Below are 19,984 nucleotides of genomic sequence, written 5' to 3'. Positions count from 1 at the left end.
TGCCCAACTCAATTATCACAACATCATGCAGAGCCGCGAAAGGAAAAAAGACATGTTTCTTCAATGGGGATCTACTGTGTATGTCCCGAGGATGGGCAAAGACCCTTGGAGGTTTGCTAGAAGTGAGATGTACCTGAGGCCGGCAAGCCCAGCCTTGACTCACGCAAGGAACACAGACCAGGCCTGTGCCGAGCAGGCAGGGCCCTGGGCACGGTGGCCCCTTCTGCGGGGCATTTCTTCCTGGCTCCGTGGCTCTGGCACACGGAGCAACCCTGCGTGAGTCTGCTTGCCTCGGACAGGCTCGGAGGCAGCCCTGCGCTCAGGACCATTCTGCGGGGCCACGGGGAGAAAGTGCAGGGTCTTTGTCACAAACAGGAAACAAACGCATCGTTATTGTCACCATACCAACTGTTGAAACTACGTCTTTCTTTGTGGGTCACGCTCCTACTGTTCCACAGCACCACAGGGAGAGCGTTCGTTCACACTCTATGTCTAGCATTGCCGGGACAAATGCCAGTCCAGGAGCCAGGGACCGCTGGCTGCCGTTCCACCGGGCTCCTCTGCCTGGAAGAACCTCTGGGCCTAAGAAGGGACCGCTGTCGGCTGTGGTACTGCTTGGTCATCGGGCAGAAAATACGCCTGGCTTTTGGGGGAGGTCACATGATGGTCGAGCACAGCTTGGAACTCATCCCCCACGACGGAGGAGTCGGTGTTCTGGAAGGCCCTGCTAGAACCCCTGAGCCATCTCAACGTACAGGGATGGGGTTGTGTTATAGAACCAAACTGATGGGGGGTTGGTTGCCTATGAAATGGGGGGCCTGAGGGTCGTCTTTCGGTGGGTTGACCATTTAGAGAATCCCATCAGAGCACACCACACGGGGACGTCAGAGGACCCTTTCCTACTCTGTGCTCCTTCAAAATACAGATCCTATCAGCAATTTGCCTTCTGGAGGACGGAGTGCGGATGGTCTCGGCCAACTCCAAGGTCATCGTCACTCTCACTCCAGAAGGTCATGCTCCTCCATATTTTCCTGAGGGTGCAGCAGCTGAATGATGGATTCCAAGATGCCACTTAGGAAAAAAGCAAAACTTGTGTTTACAAGACTGTACATGATTCACTGTCATGAGTGTCCTCTGCAAAACTGCTAAACCCCTCAGGGTTTCCCACTGCTATCCCTTCGGCACTCACGACAGGAGTATTAATAATTAAAACCTGCAAATGGAATAATAGTGACCTCACATCATGTGGACTAAGAAGCTGACTGTTCCAAAGGCAGTTAGCGTTCACAAGTCGCTGGTGTTTGTGCTAGAGTACCACTTGGTGGTAGGTTGAAAGGCGCTTCTGCTCTGTATCTTTTTTTTTTTTTCCTTTTTCTATTTTGGGTAGAAATATTCCTGGGAAGCTAGATAGAAATGCATTTTCATATCCCAATAATTCTTAGGCACAAGTTAGAAAACTGCTGACCTTCACCAAAATATGTCAGCACTTCATGTTATAAAAAATGCAATTCAGAACCTCTGCATGTGTACACACGTGTATCTAAGCACACACACATATCGGAGCAGTACACAATGACGATTCAATGGATATTCAAAACGGAGCTATTCGTAACTAACCTGAAATTCTGCAGCGAAAGTTCATTGCTCGAGAACAGCTGGAGTTTCTTTCTTTCTTTTGGCTCTACCTAGGGTCACATGTTTGCACATCAGACACTACCGTTTACACTTTCCTAAGTGCCGACACCAGGACAGTCTTATATGAGGATCATAAGAGGACTGCTTAGGATGCGGCTATGCAGCTACTGAGCATGCGCGCATGGCCCGCCGCGGGCCGGCCCCCTGCTCGTGACTCAGTCCGGTGGAAGCACTGGCTGGCCGGGAGCCACGGCTCCCGCGGGCTGCGTGGTGCGGCGTCATCTGGGCGTTGTGCTGACTCTGGCGGGAGAGGAGGGCCCCGAGGAGGAGCCCCGGTAAACAGGGGACGTGGGGGAGAGTTTAACGGGGCTGGTTGGGTCCCCCGTCTGGAGCTTCCAAAGCAGCTCTTCGTTGGTTCGGCTCAATCTCTTCTTCTCCTGGGTTTCTTTCTCGACATACTCCTGGAGATTAGCATTTTCCTCCGACAGTTGTCTGCATGGGGAGAACAAGACACAGTCAGGTAGCAATCACGCTGGGAGGCATTAACGTGAGATTGACCAGGCCAGTGGGCCCGGGGCCAGGGAGGCGGCGGTAGCGCCTGTGGGAGGACAGGGACGAGTGGGACCACAGTGACCAAGAACCATGGGCTGAAACGCAACTTCCACTTGTCCCATGGACACATCTGTTCCCAATCGGCTCCCAGTCCCTCTGCCCCGTCAGGGGAGGCGCTAGTCGTCCACTGGACAGAGCAAATGCTGAAGGCAGAAGAGGAAACGAAGGAAATCTGAGCTGGGGTAAGTGTGCCTCCCAGGAGGCCCAGAGATAGTGGCGATCAACAGGACAGCATAGGGACAGCGCCGTCAGCCTCAGGACCCTCCTGGCCCCCTGCCCCTGGCTCGGGTCCCCTGCTGCAAATGCTGATCTGTGCATCTGCCCGCCTGCTGGATGGGAAGCCCTCGGGGACGGGGACTCCTAGAACCTTCTTCTTTGAATCCACAGGGTCCAGCCTGGTGTCTGGCACATAACAGACGCTCAGTTAACCTTTGCCGAGAAGGGTTGCTAAATGAGAAATGAATCCCGGCATCCTCTGCCGTCTGTCATGAGGTGTTGAGTTGCCCGCGTTGTTGCATTTTTATACATGATGGCTCATGTGAGGAACTGAGAGGGAGAAGTGCACATGCATTTCGTGGCTGGATGGCCTTAGCCCGGGAAGCCAGCTCACTTGGATAAGCCTGGACTTGCTTTTGGACCAGGGGGCCTCTGTGATTTCCAGGGGAGGCACGGGTGGCTCAGGTTGAGCAGGGACTCTGGCTCCCCCTGAAGCCCCAGCAGTATCTCCCATGAGCCTCTGGGGTGGGAACTGCCAGCACCCTAAGTTCAGTTGTAGAGGCAACGTGTGTCAATGTGTGCAAGTAGACGTGTGTGACCTGGGAGGGGGGTGCGCACAAGAGTGTGCATGCATGCGAGGGAGCGTGACTGTGCAAGTCGGGAGTGTGCACACGAGTGTGCACGTGTGTGACAGGAAGCACAAGTGTGTATGTGAGTATGCGTGTGCACAAGTGTGGATCCAATAAGGAGTACAGTTGAGTAGGGCCAGGGCTCAGGCACGGGTCTCACGCAGAGGGCTCTGTCCTCTTGGACGAAATGCACGCTCGCCTCATTTTGTTATGCTGCACTTTGCAGATACTGTGTTTTCTCTAAGTTGAAGGTGTGTGACAGCCCTCAGGAGAGCATGGCTATCGGCGCCAAGTTTCCAACAGCATTTGCTCACTTCACGTCTCTGTGTCGCATTTTGGTAATTTTTGCAGTATTTCAACCTCTTCATTATTATTATATTTGCTATGCTGATCTGTGATCATGATCTTTGATGTTACTACCGTAATTATTTTGGGGTGCCACGACCTGCACCCGTATAAGATCACAAACTTAACCAATTAACGTGTGTGTTCTAACTGCTCCATCGACCGGGCTTTCCCCATCGCTCTCTCTCTCCTGGGTGCCTCCCTATTTCCTGAGACACAACAATATTGACGTTAGACCAGTGAATAACCCTACACTGGTCTCTAAGTGTCTAAGTGAAAGGAAGAGTTGTACGTCTCTCACTTCACACCAAAAACTTAGTGAGGAAGGTGCGTTGAGAGCCTCGATAGGCTGAGAGCTGGGGCCTCTTGTGCCAAACAGGCAGCCAACACGTGAGTGCAAAGGAAAGGCTCTTGAAGGACATTAAAAGTGCTGCTCCAGTGAACACACAAATTAGAAAGTGAAACAGTCTTACTGCTGGTGTGGAGAAAGTTCGAGTGGTCTGGAGAGGAGATCAAACCAGCCCCAACACTCCCTTAAGCCAAAGCCTAACCCAGAGCAAGGCCCTAACTCTGTCATCCTGTGAGGGCTGCGAGAGGTGAGGAAGCGGCGGAAGGAAAGTCTGAGGCTGGCAGAGGTCGGTCCACGAGGTGTAAGGAGAGAAGTCAGCTCCGTAACATGAAGTTCAGGGTGAGGCAGCAAGTGCTGGTGGAGAAGCTGCAGCAAGTTCCCCAGAAGGTCCAGCTACCAGAGTAACGACGGGCTACACGCAACAACAGGTTTTCAGTGTAGACGAGACAGCCTTCTACTGGAAGAAGATGCCACCGAGGGCACTCACAGCTGAAGAGGAGAAGTCAGTGCCTGGCTTCCAAGCTTCCAAGCTTCCAAGGACAAGCTGACTCTCTTGTTAGGAGCTAATGCAGCTGGTGACTTCAGTCGAAGCCAGTGCTCACTGACCATTCCGAAAATCCTAGGGCCCTTCAGAAGGACGCTAAACCCACTCTTCCTGTGCTCTATAAATGGAACCGCAAAGCCTGGATGACAGCACATCTGTTTACAACATGGTTTATTGAATATGTGAAGCCCACTGTTGAGACCTACTGCTCAGAAAAAATGATTCCTATCAAAATATTACTGCTCACTGACAATGCACCCAGTTATCCAAGAGCTCTGATGGAGACGTACAAGATGAATGCTGTTTTCGTGCCCGCTGACACGACATCCATTCTGCAGCCCCTGGATCACGGAGTCATTTTGACTTTCAAGGCTTATTCTCTGAGAAATACATTTTGTGAGCCTATAGCTGCCATAGAGAGTGATTCCTCTGATGGATCTGGGCAAAGTAAACTGAAAACCTTCTGGAAGGATTCACCATTCTAGATGCCATTAAGAACATTCGTGATTCGGGAAGAGGTCAAAATATCCACATTCACAGGAGTTTGGAAGAAGTCGGTTCCACCCTCCCGGAGGACTTGGAGGGGCTCAGGGCATCAGTGAAGGCGGTCACTGCAGAGGTGGTGAAAACAGCAAGAGAACTGGGGTTGGAAGTGGGTCTTGAAGACGGGACCGCAGTGCAGCGATCTCATGATCAGACGTGAATGGGTGAGGAGCTGCTTCTTGTGGGTGAGCAAAGAAATTGGTTGTTTGAGATGGAATGTGCTCCTGGTGGAGAAGCCGTGAAGATTGTTGCAATGACCGCAGAGGATTTAGAATCTTCCATCAACCTAGCTGATAAAGCAGCAGCAGGGTTCGAGAGGACTGATTCCAGTTTTGAAAGTTCTACTGTGGGTAAAATGCTACCAAACAGCATCACCCACTACAGAGGAGTTTGTGAAAGGAAGAGTCCCTCGGTGTAGCACACTTCGTTGTTGTTTTACGAACCTGGCACAGACACCCCAGCCTTCAGCAACCCCCACTCTGATCAGTCAGCAGCCATCGACGGTGAACCAGGACCCTCCACCGGCAAGAAGATGACAGCTCGCAAGAAGACGACAAGTTTAGATGATGGTTGGCATTTTTTAGCAATTGAGTATTTTTAAAGTAAGGTATGTACATTGCTGTTCTAGACATAATGGTATTTCACACTTAGTAGACGTAACTTTCAGATGTACCGGGAAACCATTCATTTGGGAAAAATTCCTTGGGTTGCTTCACCGCGATACTTGCTTTGTTGCTGTGGTCTAGACCTGAAACCACAGTAGCTCCGAGGCCTGCCTGTAAGCTCCAGCTGGCGGATCAAGCCCAGGCCCTGCTTTACTCCACTCTGACAGCGGGGGGCGGGGGGGGGGTCACTCCCTGCCGTCCTCACGGCCACGGCCAGGCTGGCCCAGGACCACAGCTCGCAGTCGAGGGCCCCAGCCGGCTCTGCGCCCGGGAGCTAAGGGAGCGCAGGCTCCGCTCTCGTGGTTTTTCTCTTTCACCAGGGAATACCCGGTGGGCGGCCCTCTCCCAACTCCTCTGAAATAACCCCCTCCATCCCGCAGCCGTACTGGAGACCTCTGCCGCACACTTCTGCCAATTTTACTCATCTCTCCCAAGGCGGGGACCGCTGTTATGCAGAACCGGGGCACAGGCCCGGTGGTCCCAGCAGCCTGTTTTAGTCTTCTCTTTCTATGCAGCATGCCAAGAGCCTATGTGGGAAGCCCCACAGCTCAGAGGAATGAGATAGAGTGGACGCTGGGACAAAAAGACAACCCTCCAAGGAGCTCAAGAGCAAAGCCACTTCGTAGGTGACACACGCTTCATTAAGCTCAGACACCCAGGCCCACCTACCTTGTGACAACGGTGTTCTGGTCAATCCTTGCTTTGAGGTCTTCATTCTGCTGCTGGAGAACTTGGATCTTTTCCTCTAGGATAATGTTCTTTTCCGCCTGCAAAGGATGCAGTGTTAAGAGGTTCTCAGCAAGGCCCTGACGAAGGTAGAAGACCAGTGGCCTTGGCTTCAGGGCTCTGGAGGATTATGAAGAACAGTGCTTTGCAGAGCACCTGGGTGGCTCAGTGGGTCAGGAGTCCAACTCTTGATTTTGGCTCAGGGCATGAGCCCAGGGTCCTGAGATGGAGCCCTGTGTCGGGCTGCACACACTCATTGCAGAGTCTGCTTGCCCCTCTCCTGCTCATGTATGCACAAGCCATCTCGCTCTCAAATAAATAAAGAAAATCTTAAAAAAAAAAAAACACAGTGCTTTGCAAATTGCAGTTTGCAATGCATTCACGGGTTGTAAAATCAAGTTAGAGAGATGTGAGTAGCATTTCTTTTTTAAAACAAAATAAAACACAACAGAAAATACCAGAGTGCCCTATATGTAGTAAAAGTATATTGTTATTCATATTTTAGATATAAATGTGTTTTATATATATTATACGTGCGTGTGTATACATCAGGTTCCTGTGTAGAATACACTTTTTTTTTTAGATATTTATTTATTTGAGAGAGAGAGTGAGCCAGAGAGCGAGCACAAGCAGGGGGAGGGGCAGAGGCAGAGGGAGAAGCGACTCCCCGCTGAGCAGGGAGCCCATGTGGGGTTCGATCCCAGGACCCTGGGGTCATGACCTGAGCTGAAGGCAGATGCTTAACTGACTGAGCCACCCAGGAGGCCCTAGAATACAGTTCTTACAGCGCATGCCCCTGCAGCCAGAGATAAGCTGTCAGAGATAAGTGAACACCATCAGGGCCTAGTCTGGCTGATGGGCCCCCTGGTTCTTCCTGATGGTCAACTGCACTGCGTCAGCGTCCCTGGCCCTGGCATGTATGCACAATGTGACATTCTGAATCAATGGAGGGATAGAAATAGAAATAATGTGGACACATTTTTTTTTTTCCTTCTGAAGGTATGGACAGCCAGGAACCCAAAGCCTGAGACGGGCTTGGTACGGGATCCGAAAATAACATTTTCCATGTTTGTTACTCGCCCGCAATTTATGCTGTTTTCTCTGTGTGTCCCTTAGGGCCTTGCAGAAGTACAGTTGCATTCTAAGATAAATTCAGAAATAAATTATTTTTTGAAGAGAAAATGACAAATTGACTGTTGGGTCATCAGTCTTGGAGGAAAACTGTCGCCCTTCCATGCCTAGGACTAGGAGTCAGAGCCAAAGGGCTGGGCTCTGTCCTACAAACTTCCCTACAGCCTTCATCTTTGCTCCCAGGAAATGGGAAGTGATTACATTGGTTCTTTATGCCTAGAAAGGTTTCTGGAAGGGGAGTCATGCATGGCTGCAGACTGCCTGGAACATGGCTAAGAACAGCCAAATAAGCCCTGAAGTTCGTGGGTGACCAGATGGCTCAGCCTGGAGGACAGGGTCATTGGTCCCTGTGTGGGCCCGGCCGGAAGGCCAGGGCTCTGACCTTGCTGGGAAGCTCTGGGCTGCTGGAACGTGCCACATGGGGCACCGCGGCCCAGGATGCCGGTTACCGACAGCCACACCGCAGTCTGTCCCCGTCCTACCTGACGAGCACCTGCAGTATGAGAGTCTGCAAGGGCGAAGGCGCTAGTCGAAGAGAAGATACGACACCCAATACAACAGGTGCGGCTAGACCAGTTCCTGGCTTGGGAAAACCAACTCAAGGGATATTTCAGACCCAAGCAGGGAACTCTACACAGTAGATGAGATGATCAATGACTGAGATGGCGACTTCAAGATCTGGTGGCTGGATGAAAGCAGGATACAAACGTCTCCGTGTGGGGGGCACATCCATGGTACCGAGGAAAAGCTCTGGGAAGTGTTCACAGCGCTTGGAAATATATTCTAATTTTCTTATTTTTGTCTATCTTACAATTTCTTATAATGCATGTCTTTTCTTTTTATAGCATCAATGTTGATTGTAAATATAACAGAACCAAAGGAAAAAGTCTGTCTGAGACCCTTAGGCCAACTTCCGCATCAAGATGGCGTCTCCTTGGAAGCACGCTGCTCTGCTACCAGCGTAGGATGACTATCTCCCACTCTAGCCCTTGCAGGACCCTTGTGCCTGCAGGAGAGAAGAGGGAGCTGGGGGATGCTCTATTTCCCCAAAGGGGCACCTTTGCTAATTCTGCGGAAGCCGGGTTGAAGGGGAATCAGAGAGTTACGAGAGCAGGCACGGGAGCCCTGGGCCTGGAGTCCCATCCACAAATCAATGGGCTCTGGGTTAACTACGCTCTCTGCCTAGGCCTCCACCTGCATCTGAAACTATGGAAGGAGCCTCTGGGCGGTATCTGCTCTGGTGGATAGCTCTCGGGAGTTAAAGAACCACCACAGGTAAAAAGTGCTTTGCGCAGTGCCCAGCACACACCTCAGTGGTGCTCCCTTGATGCTGGCTCACCATCCGTCCCCCGCAGAGAGGAGGGAGGAAGCAACCGTCCCCCAGGGGAGCAGTGACGGATGGGGGAAGGAGGCAGGGAGTCAGGAGGGCTCCCCAGTTTTGCAAAACGAGGCCACCTGGGATTCCTTATCAGAATTCCTGGCTTTCTAAGAAAGGTCATGAGACTCAGCCAGGGCACTTTCTGCTCCGGTGTAAGCAATGGACAGGGAAGGGCCCACCCTCTGGGCGCAGGGAATGAAGACATCCATGTTGACAGGAAGGCATATCATTCGGCTTCCTGGGGCTGTCCGAGGAGGCAGGCCGACTCACCAGTTTTTCCAGCTCAATAATCTTCTTTTCCTGCTGGTGTATTTGCTGATTCTTCATCTCTAACACCTGCTTCAGACTCTTCATGTCTTCTTCCAAGTGCTGATAGGGAGCCAGGGCAATCTACAACGGCAGAGGGCAAGAGCTACTTACCAGGGCTCCCAGCAAAGCCCCGTATTCACCAGCGCCATGATTCAGCTAAAGCTAGCCTCTGTAACAAGCTTCCCGGTAGGCACTGGAGCGTGAGTGGGAGCCCACCCACAACCCTCCCTGAAAGAGATGCTCACTGGTTTCCCACTGGAAATGCTACAAGACATCCAGCTCCCTGGGGAACACGAGAGGTAAAGCCATCACCCACTGAAAAGTCTGGATGCTGGGATAGCTGGATGCTACCGGCCTCTCCCCCAAAGGGAGCTCCTGGGGTAAAAAGAGTAAATTCAACATTGGCTTTTAACATTGACCCAGACTGCTTGATTTAACAGACCAGGTGGAATTTACAGGTCTCCCCTGTGCCCATGCAGAGAGTTCGGGGCGGGGGCCATCCTTGCCTAGGAAATGAGCAAAGTGGTTTAAAGAGCAGAAAAGGCACTTCAGAAAAAGAAATGCTACGGTAAGGTTGCCAGATGTAACAACAACAACAAACTATAGGACATTGAGTTAAGTTTGAATTCCAGATAAGCAACCTTTTTAAATATAAGTTTTACATGGGATATACTGATACTAAAAAACTCACTTATTTTTAATTCAAATTTAACTGGGTGTCGTGTATTTTATCTGGCAATCCGCCCTCAGTGGGAAGGAATTTTGCCAGCTTTTCTGGAAAACACTGCCCTCCCCCTCCGAAGGCAGGCATGAGTGAGAACTCCCACGCCAGCCTCACCCGAAGCTGGGGGAGAACGGGTCCCAGCCGGGGTGGAGAGCTCCCAGGCTGTGTGGGTCACAGGAGCTCGGGGACAGTGGCTGGGGAGCAGTGTGCAGTCTGGCAAGGAGAACATGTCGCTGGAGAAACCCGCAGCTGTCGTCTGTGTCAGGAGAGCAGTGCCGACAGGGACATGTCCTGGCCAGCTGTCACTCCCACACAGAGGCTGCCAAGGTGACTCCCAGGGTGAGGCCCCGGGGGGAGCCGCGGGGCCTGGGGAGCACGACTACCTCCAGCTGCTCTTCGGTGTTCTTCCTCAGAGCCTCCTCAAAGCGTCTTGCTCGGTCCCGAAGAGACTGGCTCTGGAAGGTCAGCGTGTCTACCTGGTCCTGTAAGGGTGACAAGAAGCCCAGCTTGGCCCACTGCAGACCTGGTGGCCTGGGCAGCCGTGAAGAGAGGGCCACCCCACCTGGCCCGCTCTTTGCAAGGTCCAGGGTCACAGGATGAGAGGCTGCTTGGATTGCCTGTCCCACGGTTGTCACCAAGAGGGGGTCACGTGGTGTTTATGCCACGCATAGAGCACCCTGACACTATGTGGAAGAACTCAGAGCAGGCGGCTCGACTTCAGAGCGCCTCCCGACGTGAGTACGCCACCCTCCTCTCCAAAGGAGCAGCTCGTTGGCGGGAGGCCTCGAATAATGCAGTGTGGGACCTCACAGAGGCCGACTATCAGCAGAGGGAGGCGTCTAGTCCCCGACTTTAGGAAGAACGATATACCCATCTCAGAGAAGAACTGTCCTCATTTATAAACCATCGAACCATCCTTGACTTCCCTCTCTGCCTGAGACCCCTCCTCCTACCACCACATACACTAATTTTGGGGTCAAGGATTTAGTCCTGCCAATTCCACCTGCTTAATGTCCCTGGAATCCTCGAACCCTCCTGGTCCCTCTCCCTCTACCTGAAGTTTAGCCCCGCTGCTGCTTTTTCCTGGGCCTGGGTTATAACTCTTCTGCCCTCATGCTGGAGTCAGGGGGAGCTTTCTCCAGTGCAAACCTGAACCCGTCACCCCCTCCATGTAAAACCCCACTGGCATCAAGATGAAGCACACATCCCACACGGTGATCTCCTGATCAGCCTCTCCTGTCTCCCAGCTCAGTTCTCACTGCACCCACCCCCCACTTTACGTTCCAGCTATCTCCCCAGCACCGCCTCCACTGGCCAGCTCCCTCTCCTTCTCCGCTCACTCCGGGCCTCCTCTCAGCCTTTCCGGGCCTCGGGGCTGGACTACACGTCCCTGGTGTGAACTGCCGTGGGAGCTGAGTCTTTTCTCCCATGTAGACCCTGTCCCCAGCTAGACCAGTGCTGGCCCCCCGGCACACACCAGCTGTGGGGCAGCTCTCCGTGTGCAGGCTGAGAGGATGACGGTGTTTCAGGAGGAACCATCTCTGCCCCTTCCCTGGCTGCCAGGGCAGACGCAAGCCCAGCAACGCCTGAACACCGCAGGCGAGTGGAGGATGCCGGGCAGTGGGCTTTCTCTCGATGCTCAGGCACAGCGAGAGACGGTGCCTCCTTCCGCAGAGTATCCCAACGTTCTCCGCCCGATGACACCATTTCTGTGACATTAAAATGAAGGGACTAGGGTCTCCCCAGGAACTCTTCTGGCAAGAGAAACGGCTTCACCCCCCTCACGTGAAGAGCTAGGTGTTGTAAATTCTGGAATCCCACATAAAAACACCAGCACGTATGACGTGCTGGCTTGCCTGCTTTCTCCATCTCGCCAGAGGACCCTGTTTTCCAAACCATCTTTGGCAGGTTCCTTTTCCTCTTTCTTTTTGTTTCCAGTTACCTCCAATTTCATTTTTAAGAAAAAAAAAACAAAGCCCCCCGCCCAAGCGCCATTAAATGCAAGTGCTGGTGCATTAGGGGGATAGAGTTGTCAGTGGGAGTCTGCACGCACAGGAGCTGGGGAAGGTAAATCCCAGCCCAGGGCGATCCCGGCCGGGGTCCAGCACGCAGTCACTGCACGGTGCCGCCGCCTTCCAGAACGTGCCTACAAATGGCTGTACTGCTACATGGCTCCTACATCAAACCCGTCCGCGCTGTCAGAGGAAGCATTTCTTTCAAGTTTCTCCTCCTCCATTGAAAAGCAAAACAATGAAAGTCGCATCAGGCAAATGCCACCCAGGATGGATCTAAAATGTCACACTGTGTTTTTTCTGCCTTAGTCGCTGTTACTCAAAACAGACCCATAGGCACACAACGGTGCCACAGCAGTCAGACAGAATGGACTGTTTTTCCACTTGGGTTGGCTCCTTTGAGTCAAGCCGAGAGGCAGAAAGGCCCAGCTGGTGACCCGGCACAGCATGGGCCACTCAGGAATTAACCAACGGCATGACAATCATAGTAGTAAATGTAACAACACTTGAAACTATTATCACGGCAACAGCTGCCGCTTGTTAGCATCCACCATGAGCCAACCTAGGGCTGTGCACGTTACATCCATTATATCCCCTCATCTGCTCACACCCTGAGGAAGGTATTGTTACCGCCCCCATTTTACAGATGAGTAAAGTAAGGTTTACGGAACTTCTGTGACTGTCCATGATTTCAAAGCTAGTAAGAGGAGGTACACTGGGGATTTAAACTCAAAGCTCACATCTCTTGTCCCCAGACCTGTTTCTCTAGCCACCAGTAGCCCAGAAAGTTCGGCTTACGCAATTCCATCCTCTTTGTACCAAACAATCTCCAGCCCAGATGAATTCTGCCCATGGAGAGTTACAACTAAAATATGTACAATTCATGACAGTTTAATGATAGTGGCAGAGTGAAGATTCACGTACGAAACAAAACTCACTTCTTTTGGTTTTGGACTGAATGGGGTTTTTGTTACGTCATGGTGTGGTCTTGGCTTGTGTTCCTGCGGGGGAGTGCATCTGATGCTGTGGGATGTGGGGTACATGAAGGCAGTCTGGGGTTAATGTGCCGAGTAAGCCACGCGGGGACTGCACAGGCATTCTGCAGGACCATGGGCGGACCGATGGATGGGGGGGGGGTGGACTCACAGCAGGCGGTTCCCCACTTTAAAATTTCTGAATAGTACATTCCATAGTTGTGACACTGGCTAGCTCCACAATCCTGGATTTTTTTCATGGTGGGCAGGCTCTGTATATGAACATTGCCAGGGGAAAGAATGCCATCAAAGAAACAAAAATTCCTGCCTTTGTATTATAGTTTTAGTGATCACCTTCCACAGTTTCCAGATGTGAGTGTCCCTAATATTTAACAAATAATCTTGTTATAATTGAGGCAGCCATAGTTGGGAATGGAAGCAAGGCCGCCGATCTCACCCTGGCTTCCCAGGCGGCTCTGCCCTAGGGCTGGGGGTGGCCTGGGTCTCTAGAAGGCTGGAGGGAGATGCGCGTGATCGGAGAGACCCGTCATTCTCCCCGTAGAGGTCAGAAGGCAGCTACCTGGCCTCTGAGACCCACATTTTCTGTAGGTTGGCAGTGGAAGGCAAAGAAGGTTCTTTTCATCTCACCCACCTCCAAGTAATTAACGCCCCTTTTATAATACCCAGAACATGTCTTATGACATCTGTCCTTAACGACCCCTTTACTCCCCCTGCCTAGAATGTTCTCCTCACCAAGTCCTCCCTGTCCTTCAGACACAGCTCAGGTACCCTTGTGACCATGGCAAGTGAGGAGCAGTGTCTCGGAACTCCTATGGGCTCACTAATGGTTTATTCATTGGGCGTCTAAGTACGTGTCACCTTTCGTGTTGTCTGTCACTGTTTAGGTCACAGCTGTCTGAGCAGACAGTAACTTCCCAAAGAGCAGGGAGTATGTCCCATTTACCTCTATATTCCAATGCTTAGTGCAGGATCCAGTACCCAGTAGGTGCTGGATAAACGTCTGCAGACAGGCATAATGATGCTGCCATTATCTTGATATCAGAGTTAAGAGAATGAATATTAACCTGTAATGACAGCCGCAGCTTTTCAAAATTTTCTTCCAACTCTTTCTTTTCAAGCTCATGGGTAGACACCAGTTCTGGAGAGAAGAGATCAAATAGTTAAGTTGGCGTTTTGAAAAGGATCCGACAAGACTCTGCAGACTTAGGATGTAGGTAAATAAGGGACACTGGTAGATAGCAGACTGAACCTCAAGAGACTTCTCCATACTTCGAAATTATATGCAGTGCTATTTAGAAGACAGCGAAAGAAAGAGGAAGGGAATAGGACAAAGAAGGAAAAAGAGGGAAAGAGGAAAGGATGGGGGAGGCAAGCAGACAGAACACAATCGTGTAGGGGCGTCTAGGTGGTTCGGTCGGTTAAGCGTCCGACTCTTGATGTCAGCTCAGGTCATGATCTCTGGGTCGTGAGATCACGCCCCACGCTGGGCTTTGTGCTGAGTGTGGAGCCTGCTTAAAATTCTCTCTTGACCTCTGCTCCTTCCCCACTCCCTCTCTCTAAAAACATAAACAAAACAAAACCCCAACCACAGTTGTGCTTGGGAGCCTGTGTGCGCATGAGCGTGCACGCGCATACACACGCACTCGTCCACCCCCCCCATACACACACACACACACATCGTTCCTACAACCTGCTCTACCACGACTCTGGCTTAGTTGGATTCTTCACAATACTCATCGATTCTCCAAGTTTTCCTCACGGTAGAACAGCTGGGTAATCAATGTTAAATCAGTCTCTTTTCCACAACGAAGCAGCAATCTGAGGCTGAAGAAGGCGGCCTTCCAAGGATAGCGTTGCTGTGAGCAGCCATCCAGCCGGCCAGCGCTTGCTGGGGAGTGGATGTGTGAAGGGGGCCAGGGCTGTGTCTGCAAGGACACCTTGGTGGCCTCTGGACCACACTTTGGAAACCACAGATCTCAAGGATTCGCTTGAGTAAAGAGTCGATACGAAGACGCTCAGACGGAAGGACTAATTGGACTGGCTCCTCTTGGAGAGTTTGGAACAATTCTATTTTGTGAAAAGTGTCATTCCAGTCATAATTTGCAAGTTAGGCAGAAAGAGATGTCATGTAAGAATTATTAGTGAATGGATTCTATTTTCCTCCAGATGGAAAGAGTCTTATTAACTGGGTGAAACACATCTCATTCTGGCTACACAAGCAATTTGTTTTCATGTTATAACTGCAGGGAGGAAAGGTTCCATTAATCAGCCAGAATCACATGCTTAGAACAGGAGAGCACGGGAGGCCAGCAATTATCATTCTGGCTGGCATGAGCTGCAATTAGGAAAGACTTTGTGGTTTCCATTGACCCAAATCTTTTAAGTAATGATGGTGAAAGTCTCTAAGAAATCCAGTTGTTTATAGCTGAAATTTACATCTGGTTAAAAGAAAGTTTGTGCTGATTTCATTGACATAAAGCCATGTAGGCTTCTGGTCTACCTGGCTGTCTGCATGACTAGTTTTAATAGTCATTGAAAGCATCACCCTGACCATAGTAATAAATTTTTTTATCTATCATTAAATACACCTACATTGCCTTGACATTTATATATAATTCAAATGCCTTGGATGTGGTATCTAAGTGAGATTTCATTCATCAGAAAACTCTACCAGGTCTATTTTTATGAAAATACAGATGCAAAAGGCAACACCATGGCTGATTGTACTATTTCCATTTATATTCCCTTTCCAGAGACCATTTTCCTACAGTGCAGTGATGGATTTTAGGGCACTTTCAGATGATCTGGAAAACCTCAGAGAAAAGTTAGTACCTATTCTGGAGATGGTATAAACCACCACTAGTATCTATATACCCATAATGAATTTCATAATTTTAAGATCATGACACTTTGTCCCATGCTTAATACTGTGCTCTAAGACAAAGGTTCTCAAATTTTGCTGCATATTAGATGCCTAGGCTGCACCCCAAAACAATTAAAATAGAATCTCTGCAGTGGGATCCACACATAAGTATTAAAAAAAAAAATCCCCAGGTGGTTCCGATGTGTGGCCAAGGGTGGGAATTGGTACTCTAAGTGGGAGACATGCTCTTAGGACACAGGTAATACATTTAAGTAGTTCTCAAGGAAGTACTCTTCCTTGCCTCCAGCTTGGACTTATTCATGTAGTAATAAGTCCCAGAGGTGGTGGGGCTGGAGCTTGAGGGAAGCAAACTGTGAGTATTGATTGTTGTACAGCAGGGCTTTGTTGTTTACAAAGAACATTTTAAAAATATATTTTTTTTAAAAAATCTGATGTTGGGGAGCCTGGGTGGCCCAGTCGGTATAAGCATCCAACTCTTGATTTTGGCTCAGGTTGTGATCTCAGGGTTGCGGGATAAAACCCTGCATCGGGCTCCGCGCTCAGCATGGAGTCTGCTTGAGATTCTCTCTCCCTCTCCCTCTGTCCCTCTCACTCGTGCTTTCTCTCTCTAAAATAATAAATAATCTTCAAAAAAACCCCTCTGATGTTAGCTTTCAAATTCTTAAAATTCATTGATCTATTTATTAAATTTCATTGCTTTTAATATGCTTTAACAAGGGAAACTTGTTAACTAGGGGAAAAAAGTGAGTTGGGGAGAGAAATTGAAAACTAAATCACATGTACTAATGGAAATGCATGTCAAAAGTGTAAAAAAGCTTCTTTCACAAAGTAAAATTCTTAGTAGTATTTAGTAAATGTTGTTACTGTTGTTAGGACCCACAAAAAACCTCTACGTATTGAAAGATAATTCAAAGTTACCAAAAAACGTAAAAAGAAAGATGTGGAACTCCACGGGGAATGTGGTGTCTGAGTATGAGGTGTGGAGACCCAGATCCAGCTGGACGCTGCTGTGGCCCTGAACACACCACAACCGTGGGGAAAGTGCATTTACCTGGGGGTCGCCATTTTGTTTTAAAAAGCTATAAGACAAGGTAAAGCCCGGGAATTCCAGGCCTACTTTGGAAGAGTGGTTTTCCAGCTTGGAGACCCATCAGAATGATCTCAGGAACTGTGAACAATTACGAGGCACAGAAGGCACCCCACAGTAGCTACATGGGATCACCAGGTGGGACCTGGGCCCCTGCCACAGCTCCCCAGGGTTCTCATATCCGGGCAAGTTTGAGGGTAAATTCTTCTGAGAAAAAAGTAGTTACCTGGATGATTCCTGGATTTTTAACTCTTCTTTCCATAGGAAGCAACACAAAAGACACAACAGGACAGAGAGGAAGGAAGACAGGAAGAGGAGCAAGAAAGGAAGGGCAGCAGCAGAGGTTTGGCTCGCACGGCCCACCCTGAACGGCCGCACACGTCGAGGCTGATAGCTACCTTGGACTTTGTGGTGGTGGTCATCCTGCAGGATCGCGATGGCTACCGTGTGGTTATTTTCCATCTCTAGGAGAGCAGCCTCATGGCTGGCCGTGAGATCTTCTACCTGAAGGAGGCCACAGCTATGGTTACACACAGTGGGGAATGGGTGGCAGGAGTGTCCTTGCTGCTTGGAGAACAGAGGTGGAATTCAACCAGTAGAAAGTCTGTGGCCAAAACGTCAAGGACAAGCCACTCTGCTGGGATGACAGCCATCTTGGCCTTGCACCACGGCAGGAGAGCCAGGATCTGGTGATGAACTGGCAGCCCCTGAGTCAGGGGGAGGTCACAGGGAAGTCACCGCCTCAGCCCAGCTGTCTACAGGAGGCTGGGAGCTCCCGGTGGGGGACAGCTGCCTGAGCCACCTCTTCACTGCCCAGGGCCTGGCTTCCTGCCTGTCCCCTTCCCACTCCCATTCCTTCTCCTGCACCAATCACTGAGACAATGGTGGAGAAGGAAAAGAAGAGGGCCCTCTACTGGATGGTCCGCTCTCTGTTGCCCAGTGGCAGGTGGGAGCATCAGTACACAAGATAAATGGAGGGAACTAACCTTTATTAAGCCGCCTGCTATCGGTTCCTGCACTTAACTCTCACAGCAACATTTTTGTGTCCATTTTACAGACAAGGAGACCGAGGCTTAGAGGTGTTCGAGATGCTTTGCCAAGGGCTCGTAAATGGCAGAGCTGGCAGTCGGCCTCGGTCTGTCTGACTGCACCGGTGAAACTCTCTCAAACACACCGTTGCTGCCTGCCCCAGCAAGACCGCAGCCAATGCCGCAGGGTGCTGTCCCCAGCGCCAGGGCAGGCCGGCAGACCTGTACGCTCGGCCACCTGCTTCACCATACCCTGCCCTCCAGATTGCAATTCGGACTTCCCGCCCAGGCAACACGGAGCTACTCCCGTTTCTCTGGCTGAAGGCACATTTCCAGAATGTAATCACAGGTGTGCGCTGGTCCAGGACTTTTATTTTCACCCTTCCTGATCTCCGCAAACCACCCCACTTCCCAATATATTTATTGTTTTTGCTATTGTCGTGGTTGTTGCTTTAACCTCGAATGGGGTGACTTTGAGGAGTAATTTTCAAAAAATCACCTCTCCCCCTGGTAGCAAACCAGAACAGTGTTTTTCCAAATTCTTTGTCAGTGAACCATTGTTAAAAAATACCACCGTACCCTGCATTGCGCATGGGTGCACACACAAAGCCAGAGTTCCACGACACAACCCGTTCCCTTCCTCCTTGAAATAACCTGGTTTTAAAATTTTTATTTTACTTTGTTTTTCAAAATGCCAGTTACAAACCACTGAATTTATTTCACAACCTACTAGTATATCAAAACCCAGCATTTGAGAAACACTGAACCAGGAAATGGGCCTGGAGCCTGACACCCTTTGATGGACCAGGTAAGAACACACGGCTTCTAGCAGGTAATACTGTGCCAGCTCCCAGAGTCCCTCCTTTATCCGGGGTAATTCACAGGCTGACCTTCAATTCAAAAGGAGGAAGCGCTCTCCACAAGAAAGGAAGCCCACTCGTGAAATAGATGTATCGGAGTATTTTTATTTTAAAATGGGACGGATTCCCATTTCGGAGAGTGTAATTGCATAGGACAATTTGTCTGACTTCTCTGTCCTATGAAAAATGAGAACTTCATCCACTAAAAAAGAAATATCTCTGGCAAAACCAACAACGAACTCCACCGTGTTAGGAATGCTGCATGATAATATGCAGACGGACATGGTGTGCAATGATTCAATTTTATTTACTGGTCATTCTTGATTAACCAATATTTTACTTAAGGCTCAGAGCTAAGAATGCACTCAGCAGAAAGGCTGACTACCACAGTATTTAATTGTCCAATTCCTGTTTATATGAGGTTTTTATGGCATCTTTGTCCAGAGCCTTTTAGTCTCTTGGAAAAATAAATCACTGACTTAAAAAAATGGAAATATCTTTTCTTTCTACTTTATTACTGATGTCAGTTAAGCCCATAGCACACTGCAGAAACAAGTACCCACACATTATTTGGAGTTATGTTACCCAGTTTGGTATAAAGAAAAATCTTTCATCAGTCCTTAGTATGACTCTAACTTACTGGACTTTTACACAAATTGCTATGGGTAGTTTCAGGAAAGACAGATGCATGGAAGGGCGAGGTTCCGGAAGAGTCCACATGTCCCTGGAAGTGGATATGCCCTGATTGGCAATGCTACATTCTGTCTGTGGCTAAACATATGCCCTCCTGGTTTGCTGGAAGACGGGTCTTCAACTTACTGGTGATAAAATACCACCACCAATACGTTAAGGGTGATGTGAGGGCATGATCTATTACCGCCTCTTGGAGGTGCTCTTATGAATGAAATGCTAAGTCCCTAACTGTGAAAGGCCATATGCAAAGAGTGGAATGCCCAGTATGTTTTGAAGGAAACCAGTGAGAGCCAATTAGTCAAACTTTGGGCACAATAATCCTTACTCTTCAGTAATTTTGTGATTTCAGTAATTTCTAGACATCTTTATGGTTTTTAAAGAATACAAGGTAGGGGCTGTCCACTCTTGGCCTCCTCTTTCTTGTCATGGTATTAATTCCCACAACATCTCCCACACTCTTTCTGGAGCACGGGCTCCCACTCCGAAGCAGCCAGTAANACCAGTAAAGGCTCTCAGCCTGAGAAGGCTGGAAACCTCCTGAAGGCACGTGAGGAGATTCAGACAAGTTGAACCAAGGGAGACACAAGGTCATTTTGTGCACAGATCACCCAGTCAGAGG

The 19,984-nt window shown here is 49.8% G+C and overlaps 1 protein-coding gene across 2 annotated transcripts in view; it reads right to left on the bottom strand.

Moving 5' to 3' along the window:
* Positions 1 to 1,519: 1,519 nt before the first annotated feature.
* MTUS2 (microtubule associated scaffold protein 2) overlaps positions 1,520 to 19,984 on the bottom strand; it is a 640,692-nt gene continuing 622,227 nt past the window's right edge. For both annotated transcript variants that reach the window (XM_034665023.1, XM_011219132.3), the window contains 6 exons: positions 17,183 to 17,288; positions 13,878 to 13,951; positions 10,190 to 10,288; positions 9,044 to 9,163; positions 6,208 to 6,305; positions 1,520 to 2,127 (listed from right to left, as the gene is read on the bottom strand). In XM_034665023.1, coding sequence (XP_034520914.1) covers positions 1,914 to 2,127; positions 6,208 to 6,305; positions 9,044 to 9,163; positions 10,190 to 10,288; positions 13,878 to 13,951; positions 17,183 to 17,288 — 711 coding nt within the window. In that variant the 3' untranslated portion in view covers positions 1,520 to 1,913. The remainder of the gene's footprint in view (positions 2,128 to 6,207; positions 6,306 to 9,043; positions 9,164 to 10,189; positions 10,289 to 13,877; positions 13,952 to 17,182; positions 17,289 to 19,984) is intronic.

This window comes from Ailuropoda melanoleuca, chromosome 7 (genome assembly GCF_002007445.2).
Source record: "Ailuropoda melanoleuca isolate Jingjing chromosome 7, ASM200744v2, whole genome shotgun sequence".
NCBI classification, from domain to species: domain Eukaryota; kingdom Metazoa; phylum Chordata; class Mammalia; order Carnivora; family Ursidae; genus Ailuropoda; species Ailuropoda melanoleuca.
Note: the sequence above shows the minus strand (reverse complement) of the source record. Positions and strands in the feature narration are given on the sequence as shown.